The sequence below is a fragment of the Pelophylax lessonae genome, assembly GCF_965119305.1.
Source record: "Pelophylax lessonae genome assembly, chromosome: 10".
Classification (NCBI taxonomy): domain Eukaryota; kingdom Metazoa; phylum Chordata; class Amphibia; order Anura; family Ranidae; genus Pelophylax; species Pelophylax lessonae.
This window is the reverse complement of record NC_138777.1, coordinates 13,792,803-13,805,346: the sequence shown is the minus strand read 5'-3', so window position 1 is coordinate 13,805,346 and position 12,544 is coordinate 13,792,803. Positions and strand designations below refer to the sequence as shown.

Here is a 12,544-nt window from a genome sequence, read left to right as displayed (position 1 = left end):
ATGGGAATTGGAAGAATGCCCCAGATCCCGTGAGGGCAAGTGACTATATTTAGCTCAGTCTGTGGCTGTAAATTGATACGCCTTCCTATGAATTGTGGAAATAACAAAACCGAATGCATGTATTACATGTTTAATGTAATTAGGACAATGTTACACAATGCCCCCCCCCCCCTCCCCTGCCCTGCCTGGACTCTGGCCAGTAGAGACATCAGCGAGGCTCTTATGTACCATTAAGGAACGATTCCCTCTAATGGGTTCTTGCGGTTTGGTAATTGCCCCCTAATCGGCAGTGCACCGCATCCGTCCCTGGGCGGTCGGTCAGTGACACCTGAAGGGTCGGCTTTGGTTGTACCATTACACACCTCCCTTGTAATTACATCATCCTCTTCTCCTCCGCACATTGTTTATTTGGAAGAATGAACTCGCCGGCCTTCGTATTGGGTCTTTTATTAATCGCCATGCTGGGAAGAGAGCGGAGAAATGTTCGGCAATGTGCATATTGGCTTGGCAGTGGATCAGCAGATAATGGAAGGGGGGAAAGATGTTCCTGCACAGAATCATTTCCTGACAAAATACTCAAAATTAGATGAGAATGTGTTCTGTTCGCTGTGGCGGTTTGTCGGGGCCCAGAAATCGGAGGGACCGCCAATGAAAGAGAAAATGTAATAAAAATGACATTTGTGTCTTTTTTTCAAAGTTATGAAGGCAGTGAAAAGTGTACTGGGGGCAAAAAAAGCTGAACTGCGTGCATAGGTGTGCGCAGCCTATTGCATTAGGGTGTGCAGCTCAAACACATATGCATGTGTGTGTCTACATATACAGTATATGGCCCTTGCGCATTTATCTCCCTGCTGGCACAGTGAAACAAGTACATAAGCACTTCTCTTATGGCAGAGCTGGTAAGAGGGAAATCTTTCCCATCTCTCCGCTGCCACACAGAGCGATAATGCTAATGCACACTACGTGATTAGGGTGTGCCCAGGCACACCTGGAAACCCTGTGCGCACGCCTATGACTGCGTGTGCAAATACGATAGTTCAGCATGTTCTTTTATTAGCCACAAAGTATATAAATCCACATGGTGTGCAGAAAATACCTTTGCAAACCCAGATATGACCTTGTAAAATTAGCAGTGACATCATCGCTGTGCTGTACAGAGCCTGTTCAGATAGCAGATCTGTGGGAGGGGCCAGCAGCCTCCACCCACTTGGTGTCAGTAGGAAGAATAATGCCCCATCATTGATGTCAATTGGAGGAGCAGTGCCCTGTCATTAGTGTCAGTGGGAGGACTAGTGCCCCATCATTGGTATCAGTGGGAGGAATAGTGTCCCATTATTGGTATCAGTGGGAGGAATAGTGCCCCATCATTGGTGTCAGTGGGAGGAGCAGTGCCCTGTCATTAGTGTCAGTGGGAGGAATAGTGCCCCATCATTGGTATCAGTGGGAATAGTGCCCCATCATTGGTATCAGTAGGAGGAGCAGTGCCCCATCATTGGTGTCAGTGGAAGGAATAGTGCCTGCCCCATCATTGGTGTCAGTGGGAGGAATAGTGCCCCATCATTGCTGTCAGTGGGAGGAGTAGTTTCCCATCATTCAGCTTCGGGTGTGGCTGCAGGAAGGTTCTCTGGCTGTGTGTCTGCTCCAGGTGATTTCTGTGAGAAGGGAGTTCGGTAAAATCTCTCCCAGCCCTGCTGGCCCTTATCTGGGGAGGCCATGCAGGCCAGCAGGGCCTCTCCTGCTGGAAGCTCTGAACCATCCCCTGGGCTGACGGATGACATACCTGCTCCTGGACAAGCCATGGCTGGAGATCTCTCTGCCCCTGGTGAGGATGAGGATACCGAGTCCATTCGGGAGCGAGTGGTGGCCGGGATCAGGGTCCTGAATAGGGAGAGAGACCAGCTCTACAAACTGAGAGCAGAGTTGAAACGCCTGCGAAAGCAACGTGAAGGTTTGCACAGCCGCAGCCGTGGATCTATGGATTCGGAAATCCAGTTGGCAAAGGTCCGGGTTCAACACCAGGAAACCATTGTGGCCATGATGGAAGGTAAAGAGGGGCCCTTTAAAGAAAAGTTCTGCAATGACCGCAGATTTGCAAGGATGGCAAAGATGGAGGTGGAGGAGGGGACCCCAAGTTCTGACCCCCTGCCCCCCCAAGGTGAGGTGAGCAGCCCGTTGCCTTCTCAGGGCTCAGGAGGCATGCTTAAAGTGATCCAGGCAGTGGAGTCTCCAGTACGGGCGGATCAACTGGTGTTTGGTGAGGAGAACATACCTGATAATGTGCCTGATAAGGTAAAGCCTAGCAAGTCCCAAGTGACTGATAAAACTATTTTTGTGCCATTTAACACCTTGGCTAATACTGATGTTTTGCCCAATGACACCCAGGCTGGTAATTTTGTATCCAGCAATATTTCAGCTGCTGATGTTTCCTTGCAGGAAAAACTGCGTTTAAAAAATGACATTGCAGCAAAGGAACTACAAGAGCCTGAACAACCCATTAACCCCCCTTTTGCTGAGCCCAAGGCTGTTTGTCCAGTCACAGCTGTTGTTCAGGACTCTACACTGCAGCATCAGGCCACCTGTGGTACTACAGCAGACACTGTGATAATGAATGGTGATTGTAACGATTCTTCTAACGATTCTTCTATTTCAGGTGTTCTGAATAGTGCTGCCAATATGTGTGCAATAGACAATCCTGCTGGCTCAGTACAAGCAGTTAATAATAAGGATAATAATAATAATGTACCGGCTAAAGTCACATCAGTGTGGGGTCTTGGCCCTGATAAGCCCTCTTTTGCTCAGGTGGTACGCTCTGCACCTGGTAATATTATTAAGCCAGGGCTGCAGCCAATGAGGAACCCTGCTTCCAGGCAGAGATTTACACCACAGACTGCCACTTTGAGCACCCCTGGTTCCGGTCTTGGGTCTCTGGCTTCTGCTGGGGGTCCAAGGCGTAATGTAGTCATTCTTAAATGGGAAGGTGGTGCAGTCTCTCCAGCACGGCGTGTGGTGGTGGATATGATTTTGGAGATGGGCTTTGGGGCGAATGACCTTTATGCCCTAATACATGTAGCTGGGAGCCGGGAGTACACAATCAGCTTCACCAGGCCAGAGGGTCTTGACCTGTTCTGGGAACGATATGAGGCTCGGTGCAGGTCAAGACCCGAATGGGAAGATCTGGCACCAGTTGCTGTTTCACAAAGATCAACGGTTAAAAAAATAACCATCATCCTCACTAACGAGAGTGTTCCTGCTCGGGACTTGGAGGTCTGGTTAAGGAATTATGGTGAGGTTTTGACAACGCCAAATAAAATCCTTGATGAACGTGGCATCTGGACTGGGGGTTGGTCAGTAACGGTCAGGTTGGCCAGGGATGGGAATGTTGTCCGTCACCTGCCCTCCTCGGCTTTCATAGGGAGGGATAGGATGACTGTTTTTTATCCTGGTCAGCCAAAGCTGTGTCACCGCTGTGGAGAAAAGGGGCATTTTAGCTCCTCCTGTTCAGCCTTAATATGTTCGGTATGTCGGGGACAGGGTCATGTGGCCAGGGACTGCACCCAGGCGATAAGGTGCAACCTGTGCTTGCGCCTTGGCCACCCCTACAGCCGATGTCCGGAGGCCTGGCACAATATGGAGAAGGAGGTAGTAGATGAGCTGTTGAGGCTGGACAGGATGGAGGATGAGGCCCCTGGTGTACCATCCTCCTCTGCGGTGACTGACCCCCCAGGTCCTGTTCAGGATCCCTCCCCAGTTTCTGTGGCCAACCCTCCTGTGTCTGTAGGTATTCCTTCTGTGGCTGTCTCTGTGTCCCCCCAGCCTACTGTACCCGCTCCTCTTGTGTCAGAACCTTCTAAGTCTGTGCCCCCCGAGTCAGCCTTGCCCCATGAGTCTCCTAGGTCTGACTTAAGGGAAGGTCCCCCCCCACCTGGAGCAGTGGCATGTGCCAAAAAGGGTGCTGCTGCTTCTTCTGTAAAGAAGTCTTCTGCGAAGACTTTGAAGAAAAAAACAAGAGATGAAAACATCTCGGAGTCTGACCTGCAGTACCTGGAGGAGAGAAGGAGGGTTGTGAGGTGGAAGAGACAGGCGGTGAGGACGGAACAGGGACAGGAAGCCCCAGTGTCTGTCCCCAACCGTTCTAGGGCTTCCGCTTGGGATATTTCCTCATCTGGAGCTTCCTCTGAACAAAATTCAGATTCAGAAATGGAGTTGGAGGAGGCCTCAAGAAAAAGAGAGGCTTCTGGTGATGAGCAGCAGAGGGGAGCTAAGAAGCAATCCACCCAATAACCCAAATGGCGGTTCCCCCTCCGTTAAAAGTGGTGACAATAAATGTCGCCAGTATTAAGTCGGTAAGAGCTCGTTCTATGGCCTTCTTTTTGTTCAGCCAATTAGATGCTGAAATTTTATTTTTGCAGGAGACTAGGCACACCTCCTTGGCAGATATGCATATGGCCAAGAGAGAGTGGAGGTATGGTCCATCTTACTGGTCTCTTGCGGCCGAGCCTTACAGCGGGGTGGCGGTGTTGTTTAAAACCGGCATGGTAACTGTCCGGCGGGTTATTGAGGTGGAGATTGGGAGATGTATGGTCTTAGACGTCCTTGTGGGAGGGCAGGACCTGCGCCTAATTAATATTTATGGGCCGCACACAAAGTGGGACAGGAAATGCCTTTTTACAAGGATCAAGCCATTTCTTTTTACATCCCGGCAAGTGGTTTTTGGAGGTGACTTTAATACTGTGACTAGGCCCAAGGACAGGAAGGACTTCAATGACAGGCTGGGATATGATAGCGTTTTTTTAAATAGTATGGTTAGGGATGCTGGTCTTGTGGATGTGCACATTAAGCACCTTCCGGATGACACAGGGTTCACCTTTCATCGAGGTAATAGTCAGAGTAGGATAGATAGGTTTTTTTTGAAGGAGGCCTCTGCTTTCTCACCCCCAGTGGTGCAGGCAGTGGAGTTCTCTGATCACTGTATGCTATCTGTGGTCTTGAATGCTTCAGACTTCCCTCAGAGGGGCAAAGGCATCTGGAGATTGAATTCGACTCTCCTTGAGGAAGAACATGTTAGACAATCCTTTGAGGAATTCTTTCAGGCACAGGTGACCATCCTGGACTTTTGTAGCAGCAAGGCTGAGTGGTGGGAGCTGACCAAAAAGAGGATTGCTGGATTCTTCAGGGGCCTAGCCAATAAAAAACAGTTTAATAGATACATGACCTACCAACGTTTGCGGAGGAAGCTGGATATTCTTGTCTCGAGAGGAGGAGATCCTGGGGCAATCTCTGAAGTGAAAATCCTCCTCAGGAAGTGTCAATATGATCGGCATACCTCTTTGGTTCTGGAGCGGGACTATGGGAAATACCACTCGCCTGACCCTTACCAGAACTGCAAACAGGGTGTAGCTGTTAAGATGGTCGTTGGCCTTAAGGATAGTACAGGTTCCTTGACAAAGTCCAGGTCAGGGATCCTGGAGGTCGTGAGGTCTTTTTATGCTGAACTTCTTGGGAGGAAAGAGCTTGACCGAGACAAGATGGAAAGCTTTTTGGACTCTACTCCAGGTCTAAATGGTGGAGATGTCCCTTTGATGAATTTGACAGAAGAGATCACAGTTGAAGAGGTGACGAGGGCAATTGAACAGCTTGCCATCAAGAAGTCACCTGGACCGGATGGTCTGACGGCTGAGTTTTACAAAGCCTTTAAGTCTATTCTGGCCCCCCCTTTGGTAGAGATTTTTAACAGTTGTCTTGCTGAGGGGGTGCTTCCCCCTTCCATGAGACACTCAGCTGTGATTCTTCTTTCAAAAGGTAAAGATCCTTCGATGATTGAGAATTGGCGCCCCATCAGCCTTCTCAATGTCGATAGAAAGGTGCTGGCGAAGATACTTTTCTGGCGCCTATCGGCAGTAGCAGAGTCTTTGCTTTCTCGCCATCAGCACTGTTCGATCCAGGGTAGGAGCACCTTCACAGCGGTTTTAGCTGTCCGGGAGGCCTTGGAGCAGTGCAGGGCTGCAGGCTGGGGAAAGTATTTACTGGCATTGGATCAGGCAAAGGCTTTCGATCGTGTCAACCATGAGTACCTGTGGTTGCTCTTTAGTAAGTACGGTCTGCCGGGTGGTTTTGTCGATTGGTTAAAAGTCTTGTATAAGGGGGCAGAAAGCTTCCCTCTTGTTAATGGTTGGGTTGGACAGTCCTTTGAGGTTGGTTCTGGGGTGCGCCAGGGTTGTCCCCTGAGTCCCCTGCTCTATGTGTTTGCAATCGACCCCTTCATCAGGAGGCTAGAGAGCAGCATGTTGTGTGGGGTACCAGTGGGAATCCCGGGTGAGCCGCCTTTGAGGGTTGTTGCCTATGCGGATGATGTGTCAGTGATTGTCACTGGGACAGATGAAGCAGAGGAGGTGGTCTCTCTGACATCACGGTACTCTGAAGCATCAGGCTCCAAGATCAATCAGGAAAAGAGTGAAGTTTTTTGGATGGGAAAGGAAGGTGAGGGGTTTGATCTCCCGGACACCTTTCCAGTGCCCCAGGAAAAAATTAAGATATTAGGCATTGAATTCGGACCTGGCGATTATGGCCTTAAAAACTGGGAAGGCAGGCTGGAAGTTGCCAATACTAAGGTGGTCAGCTGGAAGAGATGGAAGTTATCTCTGAGGGAAAGGGTTGATCTGATTAAGACTTACCTGATACCGATCTTCTTGTATGTCAGCCCTGTCTGCATCTTGCCAGTGTCTCTCTATGCTAGGATCTATAGTGTGTTCTTCCAGATGCTATGGGGGAACAGACTGAACCCCATCAAGAGGAATGTCACCTATCTATCCAGGAGGGAGGGTGGCTTAGGTATGGTCAACCCCGTTCTTTTCTTTTCACTGCTATTTCTCAAGTTTAACATTGGTAGTATGCTTGCAGTGGAACCTCCTGGATGGGCAGGCATGTTTAGATCTTGGTTTAGGCCTTTTCTGTGACTTTGGGAAGAAGGTGGCCAAGTGAAGAATCTCAGGGGTCATCGTGGTCAGCTCCCAGCCTATGTCGCTCCGTGTCTGAAGTTGCTGCGGCAGTGGCGACTGTCGGCTGAAGATCTCAGATCTGCTCCGAGGAAAGTCCTTATGAGCCGAGTCTTGAGCGAAGTCTTTCATGACCCACTGGCCTTAAGGGATTGCCCAGGCCCAATTTTGAGGGAAGGGTTAAGATTGATTAATTTGGCTAGAGTCCCCCTTAAATTCAGGGATCTGGCCTGGTTTTGCTTCCATGGGAGGCTCTATGTTCGGGGCAATTTGAAATTCCGCAGTGGGATGGATCGTGGTTGTCCTCGGGAGGAATGTTCAGGTGAGGAGGAGACTATGGACCATTTTCTGCTTCGTTGCCCTTTTAACATAGAGGTATACAAACAGGTGGGGCTGGCCCTCGGTGTTCCTTTCCTCTCCAGGCTGGGTTATGCTGAGTGGGTGTATGGAGCATTCAATACTGGTGGGGGCTTTTGTTTGGATACACTTTTTTTAGTTAGCTTAGTAGTCCGTTATTACACCTGGAACGCACGGTGTCAGGTCACCCTTCGGCGTAAAATCCTTCCTGTTCAGGTGGTGGTGTGTGACATTCTGCATGAGGTGGGGAAGATTCGGGCGCTTGAGAGAGACAAGTGGGGTCAGAGGGCTTGGTTGAAGGCGTGGAGGGGTTTCAAGCCTCCCTGACTGCCAGGAGTCTCTGTCCTGGGTGTGGCTTTCTGTCTCTTATCACCCTAGATTTTTTCTTAATGCTCAGTTTTTGATAAATGGCTGCATACATAGGTGATGGGTTGTGCCTCTTAGGCCCTCTCTGCTGCTTTATGTAAATAGTTTTCTAAAAATGTTGGAAGTGGATTATGTATATATTGTATATATTCTGCACATGGATGTGTATTCCTTTGTTTTCTGTTGGAATATTGTACTATAGCTATGTTTTTTACTTTTGTATAAAATATGTTGCTTGATTCTTTTCAATAAAAGATCAATAGTGCCCCATCATTGGTGTCAGTGGGAGGAATAGTGCCCCATCATTGGTGTCAGTGAGAGCAATAGTGCCCCATCATTGGTGTCAGTGGGAGGAGCAGTGCTCCATCATTGGTGTCAGTAGAAGGAATAGTGCCCCATCATTGGTGTCAGTGGGAGGAATAGTGCCCCATCATTGGTGTCAGTGGGAGGAATAGTGCCCCATCATTGGTGTCAGTGGGAGTAGTGCCCCATCATTGGTGTCAATAGGAGGAGCAGTGCCCCATCATTGGTGTCAGTGGGAGGAATAGTGCCCCATCATTGGTGTCAGTGGGAGGAATAGTGCCCCATCATTGGTGTCAGTGGGAGGAATAGTGTCCCATCATTGGTGTCAGTGGGAGAAATAGTGCCCCATTGTTGGTGTCAGTGGGAGGAATAGTGCCCCATCATTGGTGTCAGTGGGAGGAATAGTGCCCCATCATTGGTGTCAGTGGGAAGAATAGTGCCCCATCATTGGTATCAGTGGGAGGAATAGTGCCCCATCATTGGTGTCAGTGGGAGGAATAGTGCCCCATCATTGGTGTCAGTGGGAGGAATAGAACCCCATTATTGGTGTCAGTGGGAGGAATAAGGCCCCGTCATTGGTGTCAGTGGGGGGAATAGTGCCCCATTATTGGTGTCACTGATGTGGACGAGAAAGCCTGGCTCGCAGTCTCCACTCTAATTCGTCCCAAAGGTGTTCTATCAGGTTGAGGTTAGGCCAGTAAAGTTCCTCCACCCCAAACTCGCTCATCCATGTCTTCATGGACCTTGCTTTGTGCACTGGTCCAAATCATTTGGTGGAGGGGGGATTATGGTGTGGGGTTGTTTTTCAGGGGTTGGGCTTTGCCCCTTAATTCCAGTAAAGGGAAATCTTAGGGTGTCAGCATACCAAGACATTTTGGACAATTTCATGCTCCCAACTTTGTGGGAACTTTTTGATGATGTCCACTTCCTGTTCCAACATGACTGCGCACCATTGCACAAAGCAAGGTCCATAAAGACATGGGTGAGCGAGTTTGGTGTGGAGGAACTTGACTGGCCTGCACAGAGTCCTGACCTCACCCCGATGGAACACCTTTGGGATGAATTAGAACAGAGACTGCGAGCCAGGCCTTCCCAGCCAACATCAGTGCCTGACCTCATAAATGCCCTTCTGGAAGAATGGTCAAACATTTCCATAGACACACTCCTAAACCTTGTGGACAGCCTTCCCAGAAGAGTTGAAGCTGTGATAGCTGAAAAGGGTGGGCCAACTCAATATGGAACCCTACGGACTAAGACTGGGATGCCATTAAAGTTCATGTGTGTGTAAAGGCAGGCGTCCCAATACTTTTGGTAATATAGTGTATGTACAAATAAAAGCAATCTCTTTAATAAAGTATTTAACTTACATGTCACAACAGTAAATACGCTTTGTTTCCGACCAAAAAGATGGTTGTGGCGTCCAGCGTGCTGACGTCATACCTCATAGGTCCCGGCTTTCGTGTTTCGTCACAATTGACTTCATCAGAAAAAACAAATAATGCAGTTCTGTATTCGATAATGTATTAATAAAGGTTTATTTTTAAAACAACTAATGCTTTGGATGTACCTGAATCTGACTAGTATCAGCCTCTTGCCATCCCTGTACAGCAGGGCAGGAGTGTGAGTGGAAGAAGCAGCACACAGGTCCAATTAGTTCACCTGCTGGCAAGTTTCATGCTGATAGAAGGAGAGAGTAGACTGACAGATGAACTAATCACTGACTCTCTTTTCAGTATCCAGTCAAAGGCAGGGCTCAGAGGAAGTAGATTGAATGATGCTGGCCACCATCTAGTGGCAGAAAAAAGAACCTTATTTTTGATAGTTAATTCTGTTTTTTTCTAGTATCGGAGCTTCAAGAAGAAGGCATCAATGCCATCAACCTGCCACTTAATCCGATCCCATTTGAGCTGGACCCAGAGGACACCATGCTTGGTAAGTTGATGTTGATTGGGATGGGGGTGGGGATTGGAGGTTGGAAGTATGAACATTCCCTTTAAACCCTAACGGTTTTCTTTTTTGATTTGTAGAGGAGAATGAGGTGAGGACCATGATTGACCCGTACTCCCGGAGTGACCCCAGATTACAGGAACTCATGAAGGTACAACCTTTTTCCTATAGGTTGGGACAATGATCCACTTGACCTCTGGAAGATTTACCCCCTTCATGACCAGACCATTTTTTGTGATACATCACTGCATTACTTTAGTCACTTGGCGACCAGCCGCCGCCTATTTACGGCAGCAGGTCGGCAGGTTCCCTGTACAGCTGTTCGCAGGAGCGATCCTGGCCCATTCACCAGTGGGGAAGCTGAGGCGCGGGGCCGGCAGCTGCAATTGCCGCCGGGCACCCGCAATCGCTGTAGAGAGAACAGCGGTCTACTGTTGTAAACGCGGCAGACCGTTATTCTCTCAAGAATCATCACAGGGCTCCTGTATTCCTCCTATTTAGCAACACAGATCTCTGTGATGATTCCATAAGCCCACCCCCCACACAGTTAGAAAACACCCCCTAAGGACACATTTAACCCTTTGATCCCCTCTGGGTTAACCGCTTCCCTGCCAGTGTCATTACTACAGTAACAGTGCATATTTTTGTGAAAAATGTCAGTTAAGGGTCCGATCTGTCCGCCGTAATGTCGCAGTTCTGCTAAAAATTGTTGATCGCCACCATTACTAATAAATAAATAAATATGACATAAATCTTTCTCCTAGTTCATAGACGCGATACGTTTTGCGCAAACCAATCAATATAAGCTTATTGGGATTTTTTTTTTACCAAAAATATGTAGCAGAATACAAATTGGCCTAAAAGAATGAAAAAAAATTAGATTTTTAAGTTTTTTTTTTATTAGGAATCTTATATAGAAGAATGTGAAAAAAATATATATTTTTTTTCAGAATTGATTACATATTGGCCTAAACTTATGAAAAAATTCGATTTTTTATTTATTTGTTTATTTTTTAATTTATATTTTGTTAGATGTGTTTTATAGCAGAAAGTAAGAAATATTATTTTTTTTTTTTAAATTGTTTCTCTTTTTTTGTTTATAGCGCAAAAAATAAAAATCGCACAGGTGATCTAATACCACCAAAAGAAAGCTCTATTTATGGGAAAAAAAGGACATAAATTTTATTTGGGGACAGCGTCGCATGACCGCGCAATTGTCAGTTAAAATAACGCAGTGCTGAATCGCAAAAAATGGCCTGGTCAGGAAGGGGGTAAAATCTTCCAGGGCTTAAGTGGTCAACGGACAATTGCGCCGTCGCGCGACGCTGTACCCTAATGAAATTGATGTCCTTTTTTTCCCACAAATAGAGATTTCTTTTGGTGGTATTTGATTACCACAGCTTTTGTAATTTTTTGTGCTATAAACAAAAAAGAGAAACAATTAAAAAAAAAACAAAACAAAACAATATTTCTTACTTTCTGCTATAAAACACATCTAACAAAAAATAAATAAATAAATAAATAAAAATAAATAAATAAATAAATAAAAAATCAAATTGTTTCATAAGTTTAGGCCAATACCGTATGTATTCTGCTACATGTTTTTGGTAAAATAAATCCCAAGAAGCGTATATTGATTGGTTTGTGCAAAGGTTAGAGCGTCTACAAACTAGGGGATATTTTTATTTATTTTTAGTTATTTTATTTTTTTTACTAGTAATGATGGCGGTCAGCGACTTATAGCGGGGCTGCGATATTGCAGTAACACACCTCCTGTATTAGAGCGTGCCCCCCCTCCCCCACTCTGGATGAAGGAGAACAGGGGACACCTTTGGACAGCAGCACTGTCAGTCTGGGGGGAGGGGAGTGTTAGATGGACTAGCAGATTTAAATACACTAACTAATTGAAGCCAAACTCTAGCTCACACTTTGCAATCAGTTATGCTGGCCATACATTATACCAAAAATCCTTCAAACTCATTTTCAAAAAACGAACACTCGGCCGTGAGAGCAGACGATCGTGCCATGCTATTGTGCCATCATGTAATGACTGAATTTTGATCAATAAATCGATCAATGGACATAAATTAATTTGTTTTTCGTTCATTTTGTCACATATGCCTAGTGCAAACAGTTCAGGCGAGAAACACAACACAAATCCTGTAGCTGCTGACTTTTAACCGCTTGCTGACCCGCCGCACGACTATTTACGTCAGCAGTCAGCCCCTCACAGGCAAAGCGACATAGGGCTACGTCGCTAGCCTGTGAGGGTCTAGGGAGCGAGCGCGCGCCGCCGGAGGCACGCTCCCGCGCTGTCATGGACCCCCCCGCGCGTGTGCCACTCGCGATCGTCTGTTAGAGCAGGAGAAAGGCAGGCGGCTAATGTAAACACAGCCGCCTGTCATTCTCCCCTGTGTAGGAATAGTGATCATACGGTTCTACTATGTAGGACCGTTGATCACTGTTCTTACACCTCAAGCCACAGCCAATCACAGTTAGAAGCACACCCCTAGGGACACACACAACCCCTCCCTCTCAAAAAAAGTTAACCCCTTCACTGCCAGTGTCATTTTACAGTA

At 47.3% G+C, this 12,544-nt stretch overlaps 1 protein-coding gene across 1 annotated transcript in view; it reads left to right on the top strand.

The window, feature by feature from the left end:
- Positions 1 to 12,544, top strand: part of PARVA (parvin alpha) — a 134,172-nt gene that overhangs the window by 80,992 nt on the left and 40,636 nt on the right. Inside the window, exons 2-3 of the mRNA XM_082270290.1 lie at positions 9,861 to 9,950; positions 10,046 to 10,116. Coding sequence (XP_082126416.1) covers positions 9,861 to 9,950; positions 10,046 to 10,116 — 161 coding nt within the window. The remainder of the gene's footprint in view (positions 1 to 9,860; positions 9,951 to 10,045; positions 10,117 to 12,544) is intronic.